We start from the raw sequence: 21,034 nt of genomic DNA on the forward strand, positions 1-21,034 counted from the left end.
TTAAAACCCAAATCTTACATGTCAACCAGTTTCTGTCTTGCACAGTGTCAGCATATTGCTTACGCTGGTCCCTGGTTGAGTTTTGGCTGGAAACCCAACAGCAGCTAGCCGCTTGCCAGAATCCCAGATTTGACGCCAGTAGAGTTAACATGCAAAATACTGGCTGGCATTTATCCCCTGCTTTTTAAGAGGGAGTAGAGTTAGAAAATAGCTTTTCTTTCCTGAGCCTGAGGAGATTAGAGCTGCTTACCGAAGACCATTGGACTGTACTAAAGAACTGAAAAGATTACATATTGTGCAAATTGGCTCTATTAATTAGAATAGAGTAGTTTTAAGCAGTACTTAATTACATGTTTCAATACTCCCAATTGTTCTCTGCTGAATGCCTGTTGACAATATTGGCAGCAGGGAGGGGAGAACCGTTTTCACTGACCAAATTGTAATAGGGAAGGGAGGTCATACGCCCCTTTGAAATATGCTGCTGCATTAATTTGATGCACTGACCTTCAGTTTTCCGTGTAATTAGGATGAGCTCATCCAGCTCCATGAGCTGGAAGAGGAGGCGTCTACAGTAGGCAGCACTGATGCTCTGTGGCTCTGACTTTTAATGATCCAGCATCTTAACAATAGGCATGTGATTTCTAGGAAAAGGGAAGAATGGAGTCAGCTGACTTTGAGTCTAACAACTGACCCCATGAATTGAAATAAGGTTGACAGGAATAGGCAGAGAAGGCAAATCTCCTCATTAATTAGACCCCAGTTTTCCAAGTAGGGGTGACGGTTGTGACTTAGCACAATCTGAACAAGGCAAAGAACGTCAGTGAAGCCTATGGTACGGTAGGGCCTCGCCTTAGAAGCCAGCCGTTTCCTTTAATCTAGACTTGAAGTGATTCATTGTACTCCGGTCTCGTCTTCAAAGCTCCTGAATTTAAAGGAGCTATTGTGGCAAATATCTGAGCCCATATTTAATTAGCATGGCACATTCAGGCAGTTTTGCCGTAGGACACTGAATAGAGCATTGCTTTATGTAGAGTGATACTCAATTAATATTTTAAGTGAATTAAACTGGAGAGTCTAATTGTAGACTGCAATGTTTACCCAGTTACCAGGTTAGTCTTATTTAACATATTTTAAAATGATTTGGATGAGCCGGGACACAGGAAAAAACTTTTTGGTTTTATCACTAAGAGATGGACTCATGCAGGTATAAACCAGGAAGCTGAAGTCAGCATTTGTTTCAGACCAAGAGAGAGATCACAGTAGACAATAGTTTTACAACCTTACCTACATTTCTTCCTCCTGACCCCACCCAATTCCCTCTCCCTCAAAAAAGAAGTCTTCACATAGGTCAGTGTGTTAAAAAGCAGAGCTGCCCTAGTTAAGTGAGAGAGAATACCCAGCAGCCTCCCTGAGTGAATTCTCTAGTACAACTCTGCACTGGACACTGCTGTATTACACTCTTTTCCAACAAGACCCTATTGCCAAGAAACCAAAATTCCCAAATGCTTAGCGTGATCTAGAAATGCTGTTAGTTAAAAAAAAAAAAAAAAACTAAACCTAACATCTTATAATAATATAAACGCATGATATTTGACAAGAGTCCAAAGATTAGTGGGGAGATTTGTGGGGCTTCTAAATAAGTATAAATCAGAACTAGTTTTCAATACATGTCTCCTGGAGAATTTCTCCTAAATTGAGTCGTAGGAGAGATTGGCTTGTATGTGGGGGCAGTGATAGAAACCTTATAAGGTTTTTGTGTGTCACACAGGCCTCTCAGAAAGGAAAAATGATAGATATGTGGGGTGTGGATGAGTGAGTGAGGAGAGAGAGAAAGCAGGAATGGATTTGTAAAATTCTGGAAGAGGCAATGAAAGAGCTCCTGAAAAAAAGTAATTTGGGGACAAGTGGGGAAAAAAAAAAACAGCATAGCTCACTATAAAAACTGGTAACATGTTAGTAGCCATGTTATAGATAACTTGGGAAGGTAGGGGGGGGGTGGACGGATGGATGAATATAGGTGATGCTTCAGAAATTATTAGTATAAATGAAAACTGCTTGTATTGTATACTAATTTTTAGAGACTGAAGCAGTCAAAGAATTTCATACCTGAAAATTAGAGACCTTAGAGATCATAGTACATTTTTTGGTCACAAAACATATTTGGGGGCCTTTCTCCAGAAGACACAATTAAGCGGAAGGAAACATTGCTCTGAATAACATGTTGCTGTAGTTATTAAATTTGAAAATCCATTATTCAGTTGCTCCCGTGCATTTCAGCTTTTGCCAGTTCTTAGCCGACAAAAGGTGTTTAAATGCTTTTCAGCTCTAGTGTACGTGGCAGTTCAGGACCAAGAAAAACTTGCAAAGGATTGATTGTGCTGTGTTTACAGAGTTGTATATAAGACCAGAAAACACAACGCACACAGAATGGGTGAGGACAGATCGGATCAAAGGAGAAACAGGGATAAGAGCAGGAAGCTTCCTATGACTACAGAAATGGCCCTGTATTTCCTGGTTGCCAAACCAAAAGTAACGTACCTACTCCCGTGATTCAGTAATCTCAGTGTGGAAGAAAACCCAAGAAGCAGAAATGCCGTTAACTATGCCTGGTCCCAAGACCTGGAAGGATCCTCCTGGGGTTCCAGTGAGAGGATGCTGTGTTATTTAGTGACTCCCACCTTCAAAAATATCTATATACATGTTTAAATAATTAACCCCCAGAGAATCCGTGAGACCCGTTTATATACTCTTATATTTAACTTGAAAGTATTATAACAGGGAACGTGGAAGAGCGCAGAGTTGCATGCATAAGCATGTTATATTTGTTTTAAGCAAATATTTATGAAACAGCTATGTAGTGGCACTGGGCAAGGCCAGAAAAGAATGTAAACAGTTAGCTAAGATGGAGCCATTATGGATTTTTCCTAATAAGGAAATAACAGATAAAATAATACTAACAGTACTTGAGTAGAAACTTCAGCTACATTAATATCAGACTTGGGATCTTCATCCTACTATAATTTATTGACAACAGTAAAATTAAAGAAGGACTGTTAAACATCCATCAGAAGTTACATCATTTCCGTGTAGTTGGGTGTTCGTTTATGACCTGCTTAAGCTCTGCTTGGTAATAAAATATGTATGAGCGTGAGAGATATGTGTGTGCCTGCATACATCTTCATAGTGGGTTGCATATTAGCGTTAATAACAGATTTCAAAAAAAAAAAAAATGAAGTATATTTAACCTAATTTCTAACCTGGCCGCTGAGGAGCATTCTGTTTTTACCTGGGTCAGCCGCCTCTTTTGCTTTCCAACCTGGGTATTTCTCTACTCACTGTCAAAATCAAATTAAGCCTTATTCCATTGCAATTCCAAGTAATAGAAAGAAGCTGCTATTTGTTTTAGCTTTGACACTCCTCTCTCTAAAATAACCTATTTCTGTAATTCTTAGTCTAGTTCACTAATTTTTTACCAGGGCAATATTTTTGTTGCTAATACTGCACACTCTTTGAACTACTTCTGAAGTTTCTGCTTTGTCGTGTTGATGTGTATGTTTTGATCCTAGTTCCTTCCTGTCTAAATTACTGTAGCTTTATAATATCTATAAATAAATGATAGGCCTGGCCCCTCTTCTGTGTAACTTCCAGACAAGACTTTCCTTTTTCAAAATATTCTTACTCATTTAACATTAATTTTATAATCGGTTTGAGTCCCAAGTAGATCGCTGTTGATATTTTTGCCTGGAACCCTGATCATTTCACTGATGTGCTTTTAAATACAGTTGCACCTTTTCTTGATAATTTAAGCCTTATCACAGTGGCAAAGTGATGGCCTGATTTAATACAGTGATGCTTATGGGATTGGTGGGTTCGTTGAACGGTTGCTCAGGTGCTCTGTAAACGCCTGCTCTTTATATTGTTTTCCTCTTTTACTGGTTGCTGTTAGTTTTCACTAGGTACCATCCATATGATTTTGTAGCAGCCCTATCCTCAACCTGACCCCTCTTTCCTCTAATTTCCTGCTTTTGATTTGTTACAGCCAGGGAAAATAGCTGACCAGCTTGTTTAAAAATGTTTGAAAAGCTATGGATAAATAAGCTTTGAACCAGGGCCTCTCTTAGGATGTTGTTTATTTGTTTGCTTTATTATGTTTTGTTTTTAGACTTTAGGCCAGGAACACCAAAACAGCTACTTAGGGTTTCTGGAGCCATATCCCCACTGCCCTTTATTTATTTTGAAGAGATTGTGAGCTGTATTTTAGATAAATAAGTAATATTTTTAAATAAGTTCTAATATGTAGATTATTTTATATTTGGAGTATCCAATTGTTATGCTAAATTTATTTCAAAAATGCAGTTTACAGAATAAACAAATATTTGTAAGCTCTGTAGGATAGCTCCATCTTTCTTACCAAATTATTAAAAATGCTACTCTTTTCCTGAAGTTGATTCCCCCCCCCGTGTTTTTTTTAATCTTGATTGATAACTTGGATGTCTTCCTCCCCAATCCCCTGCCTCACCCCAGCAAGTACAGATACTTGAGAAAAAGATCTGAAAAAGGAAATAAACTGGTTTCTCTTTTTTTCCTTTTTTTTTTTTTAAACTTTGAAGGGAAACTTACCTAGCCCAGATAGGCGGGACAGACAGCTTGGGGAGGACGTTGCAGTACGGCTATAAAGCTTGGGACTGTCAGAACGTCAGGGCTTTGATTTCTGTTGCCTGCCTCAGAGACCAAAAGGAGTCATCCTTTCCCTCTTTACATAATCATAAAATAACAGCTTAAACACTAATTGTGTTTTGCGTTTCAGGTTATGGTTTTGTTGACTTTGACAGTCCTGCAGCAGCTCAGAAGGCTGTGTCTGCCCTAAAGGCAAGTGGGGTTCAAGCTCAAATGGCAAAGGTGAGTTGAGAGCTAGTACTTACTCCTCCAGTCTCTGGCTTGGGTTCTGAATCTGGGCACATGGCTTTTCCTGTCACCATCCAAGTTCTCCTTCCATCCCAGCGAGTCGCAGGTACCTGGGGACATTTGCCCCTTGCCTTCACATCCTCAGTAGCAGCTATTTTGCCAAAGACAATTCCTCATAATTTTATGTGTGAAAAAGAATTTTACAACTGTATAAAATTTTACATAGCAGATTATGTAACCTCATAAGTAAACGGAGGAGTAGCATCAGATTTTCTCAGGTAATTGGGTACTTGTGGACTAAAGCTCTGTACTTTATTATTTTTTTTTGTACTTTATTTTTAAAAATAATTTTAAATTTTCAATGTTTAAGGAATTAATACATTTTAGAAGTACTTCAGAATGTCATGTTCTGAAAGAATAATACACTTTGTCACATATGTAGGCTTATACAAATATACTAGTAGTTGTAATGCAGTGTCAGCTACAGATAATATTTCCTCTGTATAAAAGAGACATTTTTAGACATTGATTATTAATGAAATTAATAATTCTACAGTTTCAATGAACTCTTATCATAGAAGTGTTGTTTGTGCTCCAGGTTTTATTGCCTGAATGTAAACTTGGATTTTTTCATACCTAGTACACTTACTCTTTTCAAAAGATCAATACTTTTATATTATCCAGTTTCTTGAAGTACAAAGTAATTTTGTGCTGTCCTCTGCTTCTTCTGAAGAGTAGTTTGTGATCTCTCCCTGAGGAGCACTCACATTTCCATAAGGGAAGGAGATTTATGAAAGTTAAAGAACCCTGGGTGAAAAAAGTTACCTGCTAAGTCCTTAAAGCTGTTGAAGGACAAATATGCAGCTACCAGAATAGCGATTTCCCTTAACTAAAAGAATCAACATGAATCAAGATTTCAGGAGTTGATGAAAGGGGCTTTCCTGGTGGCTCAGATGGTAAAGAATCTGCCGGCAGTGTGGGAGACCCAGGTTCAATCCCTGGGTCAGGAAGATCCCCTGGAGAAGGGAATGGCTACTCACTCCAGTATTCTTGGCTGGGAAATCCCATGGACAGAGGAGCCTGGTGGGCTGCAGTCCATGGGGTCACAAAGAGTCGGACACAGCCGAGTGACTAACACTTTCATCACCTTTCTAAAGTTATCCTTGACTTTTAATATTTTTAGACCTTTGGGGTAAGATAAAGTCCAGAGTAAGAAGCTAAAATAAACTGTAAATACTAAGGACCAATCTTCTCTAGAGTAAGGGCACCCTGATTTTTAAATTATTTGTCCATAGTATAGAGCACCTTCTTGTGGTGTTGTTGAAAGACGGTGATCATGAGGTTTTAGTATGTTTAACTGTAATATGCAATACTTGTGTATGGTTTACAGAATGTTTAATATGTATCTGTAAACCGTGGGTAACCACGTTTTCTAAGCAGGACTTTGAAGGCATGATCAGAAAAGAACTGTATTTTTCCCTCTGTTCTGTCCATTTCCTCTACTCTGTGAAGCTCCTGTTTCTTCCTCTCATGGATAAGTTTCTTCCTCTCATGGATAAAATCTAGGGCAGATCCCATGACTTTTTTGGCAACTCTTTATTATTTTGAAAAGTCCCTTCAGTTGCTTCTTTCATTTTAGGCCTTTTTGGTTAATTTTTTTCTTTGGACATGATTTTTTTCATGTCCAAACTTTGGGGCATATAATTGTCTTTAAATACATTTTCAGCCATTCCTTTATGTATTTACACCAACCTCAATACAATATTTTAAATAAGATGTTTAAGGGGAAGATCTCAAGTTATATTCCAAATATGGTTAATAAAATCTCAGAATTGTGTAAAGCTTTTGAAAACTCAGTTCTGAGAGTCAGCAAAAGGGATGTGCGTCGTGGATGTTGCTGGTGCTACGAGAAATCACAGCTTACAAAGCAGTTGTCTGCTAAACACCACACACTGATAATTTGGTGATCAAGAGGTGATATTTTATAAGTTTACATCCCAATAAGACAGACTTTTACATGTTTCCAAACACACACATATACACACACAGATTTATAAGACATGTATTTAGTGACATTTTAGGAAATTGGAGGTTGTAATTAATGATAATGCATTATGCTTTTTTTCTTGAAATAATGTGAAATATTATTAATACATCCTAATACAACCTTCTGTTATGTGTCTACAAGCACACACACAGATGTGTAACACATGGTTAACGTTTTGATGCTGAATGTCTGATTTTTCAACAACACATTTCCAATGCTAAGTGTGTGATGCCCGTAACTGAAATGTCCAGTCCTGTTTATTTGACAAAATTTTGTGTGCCATATAATACTAAAACTTCTGCCGTCCCCCCAGCTCCGGTCTGCTCTAACTAGTAAGCTTGTCCTGGGATGGGAACATGGTTCGTTCTTTCCTATTTTCCAAATGTGTGTTTTTCTCACTCTTCATAGCTAGCTGTGGTTTCTTACCCATCCCAGGTTGGAACAGTGGTAAGGGATGGGAAAGCTTCTTGACCTGACAATTATGTGATGTGGTGTTGATTTCTCTGGGCAGAAAACTGATGCTTTCCCTGGTAGAATGCTCTGCTCTCTCCCCTGTGGTTCCTTCACCCTAGAGAAGACGTGTCCTCAGCTCCTGAGGATCCAAGGGTTGGCCTTCAGTCCTTTTCTTCTTGGACCTTCTTGTCCTTCAGGACAGCCTTCCTGGGTGGATCTAACACAACCCTGCGCCAACTCCATCTTGTGTGGCCCACATTGATCTGGCTGCCAGCTGTCTGTGGGAAACTAGTTACCTCCCAATCACACTTATAGGCCCCTTCAGTCAGCCTTTTGCCTTGTAGATTCCTCAGGCTTAAGCCAGACATTGATCCATTGTACCCACCAAGCTCCAGAGGACACAGACCAGGCCTCATGAGGGGTCTCTTGAAGCCCTTCTTGCTTGGCTGGTGGTGGGCAGGGGAGGGAGGGTGCAGGAAGAAGCCCAGTTAGTTGGGACGTGGAACACATCATGGAACACATCAGTGGTTCTCTCCACCTGCGTGTTCATTCCCAGCCTCCTCAGGCTCTCCCGGGCAGACAGAAGGTGGGTGGTCAGCTGAGCATCCAAAACCAGGCTTCAGCCAGTTCCTATGCAGACTCTGTTTAGGAGGTCTGGTTTCTCGCTCTAGCATGTGGGTGTGCCTGACACCCGTTTTTTGTTTTTTGGGGGTTTTTTTTTGGTGACTTCTGCTGAAACAAAGTTAGAAAGAGGCCTACTTTAACAATCTACTAGGGCTAATGCAGAGGCCTTATTTAGAGAGGCCTCATGAGCACGAACCTAGGCATCTTTTCAGTACCAGTGATATTGAGTAGCGTAGTATATTAACTATATGCTGTTTGAAGAAGTCTTTACAATGCATTTAGTCAGAGCCAGAGTGGGTATAGATTGGCACTGTATGTCCCATGTCAACAGTGCGCTTTGAATGCCAGCTTTCCCGTGGACTGATAATGAGCACTGTTCAAAGACCTCCTTAGGCAGCTTGGGACTGTAAATTGGCTAGGAAAAATGATCCCTTCCTCCATCATCTGAGGGGAATGAACAATGCAGGGGTTCAGAGACACTGGCAGTGTGCCAACATCCTGCACATCGTGAATTTCTTCAGGTCTCTATAGAATGACTGAGTTTCCTGGACCTGATTTCTTTTTTATTATATCATTAAAGTTACAAAAGGTATTTTAAATGGAAGAGGGTCCATTGTTCTATGCCATAGAACCATGGATGTGAGTATGGGGAGTTAACTTGGCCCCTTTATGCCGTCTGGATACAGGATTATCTGACTTGTACCTTTTGGTGGAGACAGTTTGTAAAAGTTTAAGCCTGGCTCCTATGTTTGGGTGATAAGAGACCTGTCACTGTCCACTTCCTTTAATTAATCTGGATACTATAAAGTTTTTGAAAATTCACATTGCCACATATTAAAGCCTTGCCCTTTTGCATAATCAGAAAAATTCAGGGACATTAGTAGGTGAGGGGGGATATAATATTGTTTGACATTTTGGCTACCTGAGTTGAAAAAGGACTCCACAAATATTCAAAACTGAATTATAAAACTACAAATGGAGAGCCTTGGACAACAGTGATTTTCTTACTCGTGTCTTAATTTCAGTGCCTCGCTTAGTACTTGGCATATGGTAGATATTAAATGTTTGTTTTGTTGATGATCAAAGAAGCCAATTAAGCACGAGAAAAACTTCCCAGCTTGGGCAGATACGGAGCGATAAGAATGGACCATTTAAAAATTATATTTATTGAGCTCTGTCCATTGAGTACCCTGATGAAATTTACCAAAAGGTTTTCCAAAAGGCTCAGGGTCATTCCCATTTATGTTACACTGGGCATTTGTTTCAAATATGTGCATTTTTCAAAATAAAAGACTCAGAATCTATGAAAAGGAGAAAGAAACCCCAGACAACAAGCTGAAAAGATATGAAACTCAAATCAACATTGGTTAATAGAGTGATTTCTGTGGGCCTTTCAGCAGTACCTCTTCCAGCCTGCTGGGGGTCAGCACATCATTCCATGTTATTTGCCTACTGGTATGCTTGCAATTTTTTTCAGTAAATAGGCAGTCAAAGGAGCAGAAATTTAATCGCCCTTCCACACAGAGGTCTACCATGCTTCAAGCAGTTTGCATTCACATGCCCGTAAGCAGCTATCTGCTGGTTGGTGAACCTATTCAGTACAAGAGAAAACAGATGTCTGGTCTTCCTGCCAAGTCCCTTTCTTGCATTTTAGGAACCATTCCACATGCACAGGGAGGTTTTTGTTAATTTCTTTCAGATGATGACTGAGTGCTTTACACCATGTGGGACCTCTGAGCCCACTTTTCTACTCAAGTGAACATTAGTAGCCATTTATCCCTCTCATGGCCAATGTGGGATCTAGTTTTCTACTTGTTAGAGAAGCCATTGAACCTTTTCCACGCCTTGGGATATAAAGAGGCCTATTGGCCGCATTTTTATGTCTGACCACCCATAATTTACAGAGTAATTGTTTTTTCAGACATAGCATTGCATGTCATAAAACAGAGTTATGGTTGTCCCTGATTTAAAGGCGCAATATTGCCCTTATTCAAGAACCACTCCCCTTGCTACAAGTACTGTATGTTCTGTTTACTGTAAATGTATCATGATTAGAACACAGGGACCCTTTTTTGGTGATTAGATATTTTTGTGGCCATTGCTGCCAGGTTGGAGTTGCTTCTCATTTTTGTTTTTTTTATTTTTTTACACTGTATGCAGAAGAAGTTGACTGTTTGAAAGGAAAGATAAATAACATTAGCCCTGGAGGTCATTCCAATGAAAAGAGCTAATTGACTGACCTTTTGCTATTGAAAAACAAATGCATTAAAATCATAGGAAATACTTACCTATCTACCTAATCTACCTATCTGCCTTATCTACCTATCATAGAATGGGTTGGGAGCTCAATTTCTGGATTCTGATTTAGCACTTTTAATTATTTTTTTTCCTCATTGGTAAACTTTCAAACTGAACCAGCATTTTAAAGAATAATATTTTAATAATTTAATAATTATATTTAATAATGTTTATTGAATATTTATATTTAATAATGTTTATTGAAGATTTATATTTAATAATAATTGATATTTTAATAATAGCAAGTAAAACACAGATTTAGAAAGCACTTAGTTACCTTACATTGTTAGTTCTTTTGAAAATACTTCACCGATGACAAATTCTATGAACATTCTTAAATACTCTTAAATTTCACCATTTAGATTTTAATAATTGTAACCCAAAAGGAAAGCTCGTGATATTTATGATACATGTTTCTTACATAACATTTCTGATTCCATATCTTTGTCCCGGGAGTGTTTTAATGCTCCTTAATTAGGGAGTTCCCAGCTTCTCTGAATCTGACTAAGCATGATTCAGAAACCTTTCTAATAAGATAGGTTTGATCACATCACTCCCTTGCATCTGTGCCTCAGGAAGCTCCCCACTTTTTAGGGGGTGGCTTGCTAGTGGTGATTCCCCCTTCTTAGTCCTCCCCCCTCAGCCACCAGAATACCTGAAATTACAGGATAAATATGGCTTATCTCCCTGGAGTGTCATTATGACTCCAAAGTATTAGGTCAGAAATATTGCTCTATATTGAAACAAATTCAGATAATTAGGGAGTCGATTGCAACATTCACATACTTTTGTTTTTCTCCCAGATAAAGCACAAGGCTTCAAGGAAATTGTGCAGCCTTAGCAAGGCTCTTTTCTCCATTGCCCACACACTTGCAGGAGACATAATCATTCTCTTTGCTGCTGCACTCCTTCAGTGGAAAAGTTTAAGCAGGGATGACTGACAAAAAAGTCAAACTCCTTGGATAGCTTTTTACAGTCTGGTTTTTAGCCTCGTGCCTTATGTGTGTCTCTCAGGTCTCAACTCGATGTCATGCCCCCTGAAGAGTGTTCCCTACTAAGGACAAGCTCCCGTTTGTCCTCCCGTTCTAATTTGTTCACGTCTCCATTACAGCATTCATTGCGCGTGTTTCTATCTCCCCAACTCTAACTGTAAACTGTTGGAAGACGGGACTGGGGTCATAATTATTGTGTAAGAGGGTCTGGCATGTACAGGATACACTGTAAATGTTATTGGACTGTGTTAGGTTACAGGGCCCCTCAGTACGCACCTTCAGAAAGAAAGGATCCCGTCTGTGTTTGCCAGCTAAGGACCAGACTTCCACAGGAACAAACACAGTCTTGTACACTCCATGAAAGCTTCAGGGACGTAGGAGATTAGAGCTGACATGCGGTAGCTAATTGAGAAGCTGTACAATTAAATGGGCAAAATTGAGGAGGTAGGGAGTGAAGGGGAAATAAGGAATGGAGATTTTACCTCTTAGCCTACCTCAAAAGAATTGAAATTTTTGATACCTAAGAACATATTGTTTTCTCCCTTATTTTAAAGCCTTTTATCTATTGTTATGCATTTATTAAATCACTTTGCAAACTTTATATATTAAAGATACGCTTTATGTAATTGTCAGTGGGAGCTTTTGCTCTGCATAAGGTAATCAGTGGTACCACAATGAATTTAATTTCAGCCAGAAGCAAAGGTAGTAGCCATTTTTGTTTAGTCTCTCTAAGATTAAGTTTTTGGCTTACTATTGAACATTTGAAAATTTTTAATTTTTTTTACTGGACCCAGCTGCACCTGGCACACCTCTGAGAAGCTGGGAGCTTCTGCTCCATTCCTTTGGAACTGGGAGTTACAGGCTGCCTCTGTCAGAACCAGGAAGTCATAGAGAGTACTTTTTGCCCGTAGTTTGTCCGTCTGTCGTAACTTTAATTATTGGAACTACCAGGGTGTTTTACCCTTCTCTGGGATACCAGATTACTGTTTTAAGTCTTACAACTTAGATACAGCATGAAAGATCAGTATTCACTTTTACTTGCAGATTATCTAAAAGGAGAAGTTGTATTTCATGTTTAATTAATGCCAGAATAACATTTGAAAGTAGCGACTGTACAAATCCAAACATTTGTGTACTTCACATATATTTTTAAAGTACTGTACATTTTGAAAATCTAAAATATGATGAGTGCACTTTTCTGATGCCTAAGACTAAAACATCAATTAATGACTTTGCTAATAGTACTTGTTGGGCTTCCCAGGTGGCTCAGTGGGTAAAGAACCTGCCTGCAGTGCAGGAGCGTGCCAGAGGTATGGGTTCAATTCCTGGGTTGGGAAGATCCCCTGGAGGAGGGCATAGCAGCCCACTTTAATGTTGCCTGGAGAACCCATGGACAGAGGAACCTGGTGGGCTACAGTCCATAGGTCACAAAGTCAGACACATCTGAAGCACAGCACAATAGTGCTTGTTAAAATCATAAACTTTCATAATTCAATATGTAAAGATACAGTTGGTTAATAATATCAAAGGAAAGCCTATTTTAAAGTTAAGACCATCCTAATCTCATAATTGCCATGGTGAATTTTTATTTGCTCAGAAAATATTCTATTTGTCATGTAAGCTTATTTCCTCATGATTTAACACCAAACTCTTCGTAAGTCAAGATACTTGCTGTGAGAACCCCATGAACTGTATAAAAAGGCAAAATTATACGTAGCAGTTACTGATTCTCAGAAAACTCAGTTCTTATCTTTGATTTCAGCTGATTTTACTTCCGCAATGGAAGGGTGAGTGGGAAATGGTCTAATTGTTGTTTCTTAGACTTTCATATGCATTTGTACTTCCTGAAGATCTTGTTAAAATGCAGTTTCTGATAACATTAGTCTAGGATGGGACCTGGGATCCTACATTTCTAGTAAGCTTGCAGGTAATTCCACCACAGCTGGCTCCTGGATCACTCTTTGAATAGCAAAGATTTCCCAGAATGCCCTACCCCCTTCTACACTTGAGTTTCGCTTTATCCAGATTCTAAAATTTGCTCTGCCTCTAGTCTTTCATTTTGTATGGCTTTGTAGGTTTTTTTGTTTTTGTTAGCTTAAGAGCCCTCTATTTTCCTTTGGTGATCATAGATCAAGGTAATAAGGACTCCACCATAGAGCAAAAGAAGGGAATTTGGGCAAACCACCACTGAATTTGGATGACTTGGTCCAGAACCCATCATGTGTCTCTGGATCGAATTATTAGCAGTAACCACCATCTGTGCAATAGTGTGCCCGAAATGGGCTCCTAAAAATAGTAGTGGAGGCAAGGTTAGTTATTTTGCAGAACACTGCAAACAGCTGAGACTTGTACTTCCATGAGGGCATCCTCTCCAACTTAGCAGCGCCTGCCAGCACTTCCACTTCCAAACCTGCCAAGAATGGTTTGGTGGGATCGTGACTGACCTCACCAGATTGTCCAAGCTTCAGACACTGTTGTTGAGTGTCGAGGGTGACTCGGATGTTCTGTAGCAAGTGCTCTCACTTGCTAGTACTTTATTTATTTATTTATTTTACTTGCTAGTACTTTAAAGGGAGCTGAACTCAGAGAGTGGCTAAGTAAAAGTGTGTTCCTGTAAATATCTCACCTTCTATTAGAAATTAACAGGTAATTCTCTGTTCCGTTTTAGCAACAGGAACAAGATCCTACCAACTTGTATATTTCTAATTTGCCACTGTCCATGGATGAGCAAGAACTTGAAAATATGCTGAAACCATTTGGACAAGTGATTTCTACAAGGATACTACGCGATTCCAGTGGGACAAGTCGTGGTGTTGGCTTTGCTAGGTGAGCTTACTGCCCTGCCTTCATGTCAGCAATAGTTCTGCTGCATTTCCTGGAGAATAAAAATTGAGCAAGAGGAGAGAATTTAAGCCAGGGTTATAGAAGCCAGTTGTACCATGAACTTAAATTATGCACAAAAAATAATGTGCATCTCCCCCAGCTCTTTGAAAACTCACTGGGATTCTTGAGCCTGAGGACCCTAAATATTTGGAGACTCGGGGTAAGGAAATATCACATGAGCAATAGTTTTGCAAGTGTGTTTCCTTAATATTTTGACCAGTTCAATCAGGTTGCCTATAAACTGCTTAAAAAAATAATCTCAGGCTCCTAAATTTCATAAATAAATTGGTATTTTTGTCTCATTAGGTAGAACTTTGGTTCATCATCAATAAAATCAGTAAATTAGATTTTTTAATGAAATATTTTACACATTGAGAAGAGTGCAGCAAACACCTGACCACCAGTTGTTATACACATTATAACACTTTACAGTTTTTGCTTCAAATTATTTTTTAAGAAGTAAAATGTTGCACATATCTAAAGCATCCTCATTCTTTCATCTTACTTTTATTCTTTCCTCCCCAGAGAGGGTACTTCAGTGCAGTGATTAGTTTGCTTCCTTTGATTTTGACATAATTCAAATCTGAAAGCCCACATACAAAAACTGATTTTACAGCGTTTAGCAACCTATTAATTCTGTGCAGTAACCAATTATGTCTACATGTTTTAAAGTATTGACTTTGATTTTGGGGGGGAAATCGCTGACTTTTTACCTTCCTGTGCATTATCCCATTTGATGACAGTCACATCTACCACAGGCCTGTGAGATCAACAAAGCAAGCATTGTTCACACTTTCACATATAAAAAGAATTGAGTTAAAGAAAGGACATTGTCACGGAGTTGCCAAGCAATGAAGCAAGGTCTAGTACTTAGTTCTTCTGGCTCTCAATCCATTGCTCTTTCTGTTAGACCAGATGATTTTATAATAAAACTAAAATATTCTACAAGTGGAAAGTCACCAAGGCCAGAACCCATTGTGCACTTCATGGGTTAAAAGGATCAGGTGAACCAGTGAAAGGCCCAGCGCCATCTGAAAATCATCCCTCTGTGGGTGTTCTTCTGAAAGCAGATCAAGGACTTTCGTTTCTGTATCCAAAGATGGAACCCAGTTAAATTCTAATGCTTTTTAATTACCACTATTACCACCCATTAAAATCAAAGTGCAACTATTCTGGGTAGTCCAGGAGTGCAGTGCATTTTGAGCAGATTTTTCAGTGTTTCCTCCATTAAAGAAAAATAAATCAAAATTATTTAATTCCCCTGAAATGTTTCTGCAGATGTAGAATAAGTTGTCAGCCTCCATCCTTTAATTCTTCCTCTAAAGCCAAGAAGGCCAAGAAGGAACATAATTGACTTCACTAATTTTAAACTTGAAGCTAAGGTGAAAAACTTGTAAGACACATCCTCTGTTCAACCCCAATTCATTTCATGACTTTTAAGTCTGTCGTTTTAAAGGAAAGACCATCTCTAAAATGAGCAGTATCCTAGCAGCACTAAATACACTAGTAGTTTAAATTGGTATTTTTGTTATTGATTTCAGTATCATAACTAATGAAGCTATTATGTATTGATTATAATTTCAACAAGTAGAAAAAAGTTAAATATTTTGTATGCTTGATTAAAGGTACATTTTATTTCTTTTATGATTCTGAAGGTATCTGGTTATCAAGTTTTCATTTTATCATGAAAGCACACAAACAACACTTAAAGACAGAATAAATCCACTTTTTCTTATCACTCACTTTTTGTTAGGTTTCATTTGTATCAAATAACCCTATAAGATTGTATTCATGTGCACTGAACAAAATGAAAATTAAGATATCTTTGATTATTTATGTCTTATTTTTATGTATAAATAGGATGGAATCAACAGAAAAGTGTGAAGCTGTTATTGGTCATTTTAATGGAAAATTCATTAAGACACCACCCGGAGTTTCTGGTATGTTGTCTAAAATTATATTAGTAGTCTTTTCTGTTATTTCTAATTTTAGGATGTGGTGACTCTTATATCAAGAACAAAACTCTCCTCATTTAGCTCTTTAAAGTTTATTCCTTTGGATCTCCAAAAAGACTTCAAAATTCATTTCTCCCGGCTGTTTAAATGTGAATGGAAGCATAGAGTCACAGATGTAGAAAACAAACTCATGGTTACCAGGGAGGAAAGTGAGGAGAAGGGGGAGGGATAAATTGGGAGACTGACAGATACACACTACTACACCATATATAAGATAGGCGACGAATAGGAGCTGGACTCCCCCGGTGGCTCCGCAGTAAAGAATCTGCCTGCAATGCAGGAGACCTGCGGGAGACACGGTTCTGATCCCTGGGTCAGGAAGATCCCCTGGAGAAAGAAATGGCAGCCCCGTCCGTATTCATGCCTGGGAAACCTCAAGGACAGAGGAGCCTGGTGGGCTACAGTTCACGGGGTGGTCAACGAGTAGGACACACCTGGAAAACAGCAACAAATAAGAAGCTACAGTTTAGCCCAGGGAACTCTACTCAGTTCTCTGTAATGATCTGTATGGGAAAAGAATCTAAAAGAGGGGATATGTGTAGGTGTATAACTGATAGACTTTGCTGCACAGCAGAAACTAACACAACACAGTAAATCACTATACCTTCATGAATTTCTTTTAATTCAAAAAATAAAATGAATATGTATGTGTAAAATGAAGATATATATATGAATGGAAGCAGACGTACTGGTAAGGAAGCTGTGTGCCTTGCAGAGGATTGGAAACCTCTCCTCCCTGGATGCTAAAGGCATCCTCTAGCACACCCTATCATTCGGTAAGTATCCTGTCATTCAGTCATATCCATCGAGGACGATGGTACTTTCTACCCCAGCTCCTGCCTTTGTTCTGGATGATTTCAGCATGTGTGAGCCCTCCCTGCTTATAGTGCCTGGACTCAGCTGCGATGGCCCTCCATCTGCTTCTCTGCAGCCTCCTCCTGCCGTTGCTCTGACCTGTGTTGTCTTGACTGAGAACAGTACACCTCAGGAGATTGCATTCCAACATCACACCTCCTCTGACTCCCACTAAACCTGCTCTGAGAGACAGTGAGCTCCAGCCTGACCAGACCCTCAGCATCCCTGGGCCTCACTCAGCCTCTCACCCTTACCTAAACTGTAGTTCTTCACAGTGTTCACCAGTTTGCACAGCCCTCTCCCTAAACTGCTCCCACACCGCAGTCCTAAGCAGATGGCTTCGCTTCCATCCCCTTTAACTTGGCTGTGCCCTCCTCACCCCTCAAGACTCTGGTCAAGGCCTGCCTCCCCACTTCAGCAGCCTTCTCTGCTCCCATTGGGGCACCATCTGCATTGCTCCCTGAGGATACCCACCTGGAGGGCAGCATTTAATTTAACAGGTTTACACATGTCGGTGCACTAAACTGAGCTCCTTGAAGGCAGAGCCTGTTTTCTCATCTTGCGGTTTTCATGCCTAGCTCAGTACTTGAACCTTACTAAGCACCAACAACTGTTTGTTATTTTGCATAAACTTACCAAGACAACACTGTTTACAAGCTGGCGTGCAAGTGGTGACCACAAACTGGAAGATGTTTCTATGTGCGCATGTGTAACGAGTGTTTAGTATTTATTCTCCTGTAGCTCTAAGGCTCCATCTTTAACTGGATAGCTGATGATTATGGTTAGGGATCCACTTTAGTTTCGGTATCCGGGTGAGTCCCACTTCATAGAGAACTTATAAGTATGTGTGATCCCATGAACTAATTGCATCCTTTAACACCAAAACCTGATAGGATACAGTTTGCATGGCTGTATGGGAGCTTGAACTGCCTACTGACATGAGTTTGAAGCATAAAATACAAGACCTGGTAGTACATTCTTTCAAGGAACTCAACCTTGTGGAAAAGCTTCCTTTTTTGTTTTTCTTAGGCAGTTTTCTTTTGAGTTGAAATTAAAGAAAACAAGAAGGGATTGTTTTTACCTTCCAACTAAGTAAAGACAAGGGAAAGATTTCATACGTGGGAGCCTTCTGTCAACCTTGCCCTGCAGGCCTTGCAAGGCCCCTGCACACAGCTGCCCCCGTGCCCTACTCCCTCCCCTTGCCGTCCTCTGCATAGTCAGGACCCCAGAGAATTACATGAGTCTCTTCGAAGGGCTGCTCATCCACACACCTATGACCTTACTTTGTCAGCTTGTTCTTGAATGCAACAGGGGAATTTCAAGAAGGAAAAACACCACAGCACCCTTTTATTTGATGTTGTATCAGCCAAGATAAGATCTGCCAGTTCCCTGCGTAAAATAGATCTCAGCATGTCACGAATTGAGGTTGGCCAGTTTCCTTTTTTCTCCAAAGGACTTCATGGTTGTGTCATTTAACTGTTTTCTTTGAAGTAGATTTGAAGATTGTTGGTCACACCCATTCTAGGAAAAAAAAACAAAAAAGACCTGATTTCCAAACCACACATAAATGATTGTAGGATTCTCTGCACCTTTGCAGCTAATGATGAATAGTTTCTTCCAACGAGTGCTGAGGGTCAGAGGGGGTGTAAGAACCAGATCAGTTCCTTCTCCAAGAGGAGCATCCCCTAAGGGAGGATAGCTGTGTGGTCAAGCCGTTCTCTTTATTTGAACCAGGACTTAACTTTATGCGATTTTCTGATGTGTGATGGTCTCTTCTGTGTTTCAGTATTGGTTCCCGACTAGACTACAAGTTCTTTAGTGGCGAGGGCTGTGTTTTATATTTTAATTTTGCGGGAGGCACCAAAGCCTGTGCATCGCCCTGGACCAGCAGAGGTTTACCCAAGGGTTTTCAAGAGCGTTTTTCAGATGGAGTGCTTATCACAAGATTCGTGGCTGGCTATTTTGATGGCCTTTTGGGATAGATTTTGCCTATAAGTGGTTGAGCTGCTGTTTTGGCAGGAGTTTGAAATGTACAGTGCAGGTTGGGAAGCCCACTGTTCAATAAACAACCTTTCCCCAAAACAAGTCTCCAGTGGACTGGAGAACCCACACCAGAACTGAAACCATTTTTAACATCTCTGGATTGTTTTCTGTCCATGTAAATACAAGAATTATCTTTGACTTACAGTCTGTTTATTAATGCCCCTCTCTCCCCTCCAATTACCTGACTGACTGCTCTGCACATGGGTTTCTTCATGGAGTGCATATGATTACTTTCAGTAGAACCAGGTGAAAAATAAAGAATATTGTCAGACAAGGGTAAATTGAATGGGCCTCCACTTTCATGTTTAAATAGTGTAGGCTTATTGCTAGGCAGACATAACATTTCATAAATACAGTCAGAGGATGGTTTATTTAATGATGCAAGTTGTTTAGCTGGCATAAGCAGAATTATCCAGGTTGGTTTCTGTCAGAGTACTCTGATTCTTGCATGACTGGTGATTTGCATGTGACATTGGAACCAAGTATAGAAAAGAAACACACATTAGACACAGTCCCCCAAAGACACTTTTTGAAAATTAGCAAACTGAGCAGTTAACTCATTGCGTGACGCTAGAGAGAAAGTCTCTAGATGCAAAGCAAGAGGAGCTCAGCTATGTCATTTCTCCAATACCACCCATCCGTCTGCCAGCACTGTCTTCATGCCAGGGTGTTGTAGCTCGGTGCCCTATGTGGGGCCTGGTAATGCATGTTTAGAGTTCCATAAAAATCACTCAACCACATCACAACATTTTATGCAGTCTTCTTTCTGAAGCCGCTTTTTAAAAAATCTAGTGCTTTTGTGTCTGATATTACCATATTTTCACAAAGGCTGTATCTTATGGCAGATTCTTCAAGCATACATTACAATTTATGTTGAAAAAAGAAATTTCTCAGAATGCCTTTCCTTCTATCCTTCTCCGCACTCAGGCTCTCACTTTTCTCTGAAAATACTGAAGCATTTTCTTTTGTTTGGATTTACCTTGGTTTTGAGTGCTAGCTGGTTTGCACTTAGTCACATTTACTTGAAAGGACCATGAGGATAAAAGAACTTCTTTGTGAGACAGTGACTTCTTTGTGAGACAGTCTAGGTGAATTCCATAGAAATTTAAAAGCAGTATGTCCTATTGGGTTGATAAAAATTCCGTTATGGAGAAATAGTATAGTGGTGCTTTCCCATACAGTGAATGTTAGAAACGAGAGGTGGGTAGAACTGAGGTCCAAATTAGGAGATGTACCCAAGGCAAAGACACTGTCACTCATGGTCATGATTCAGAGATTTGTCTGAAAAATGTTCTTCCAGTACCTTCCTGGAAGAGAGTGCAAATGCATATGGCATGTTAGCTGGAACTCTCCTAGGGCTGCTTGCCCTGCACCCACAACACACACGCCATGGACAAAGGCCACATGCATATCCAGTGCTGCAGAAGGCAGTATGATCACGTCTCTCCTTCTGGACCTCTCCGTGACATTAATGGAATGTGAAGACGTCCTAGTGTGGTCGGGGCAGAGAGTCTTTTGGTTTTTTTGTTTTTTTTTTTTTAAGAAAAAAAGTGCCTAGTCACTGGATATGCAATTGCTTGTTAGATTCCCAGCCTCGCGCTGGCTTCATTCTGCCGCATTGCCTGAAGCTTCTCCTGTGCAGGCGAAGGAGCTCCAGTGGAGTGCATATGTGACTGCTGGCCGACTCCATCCAAAGACCCCAGCTTGTTTTACATCTGCTTTCTGTGTTACCTTGACTTTTCAGCTTGGGTATATGCCCGGCAGAGCTTGAAAACTGCTTTTACCCATGTTCTGAAATGTTCTGTATATAGGTAAAATTATTTGGGCCTTGTTCAGTGCCAGAAGGCAGAAAAGGTGATGTTTAGAGGAAAAATCACAAATCTAGTAAAAAGGCTGGACATCTTTCAAGGGCTTTTATT

At 39.8% G+C, this 21,034-nt stretch overlaps 1 protein-coding gene across 4 annotated transcripts in view; it reads left to right on the top strand.

The window, feature by feature from the left end:
• The window catches only part of RBMS1 (RNA binding motif single stranded interacting protein 1), a 217,982-nt gene that overhangs the window by 178,582 nt on the left and 18,366 nt on the right, over window positions 1–21,034 (top strand). For all 4 annotated transcript variants that reach the window (XM_068969345.1, XM_068969346.1, XM_068969347.1 and 1 more), the window contains exons 4-6: window positions 4,808–4,899; window positions 13,988–14,145; window positions 16,063–16,142. In XM_068969345.1, the coding sequence (XP_068825446.1) occupies window positions 4,808–4,899; window positions 13,988–14,145; window positions 16,063–16,142 (330 nt within the window). The remainder of the gene's footprint in view (window positions 1–4,807; window positions 4,900–13,987; window positions 14,146–16,062; window positions 16,143–21,034) is intronic.

The sequence above is a fragment of the Capricornis sumatraensis genome, chromosome 3, assembly GCF_032405125.1.
Source record: "Capricornis sumatraensis isolate serow.1 chromosome 3, serow.2, whole genome shotgun sequence".
NCBI lineage: Eukaryota > Metazoa > Chordata > Mammalia > Artiodactyla > Bovidae > Capricornis > Capricornis sumatraensis.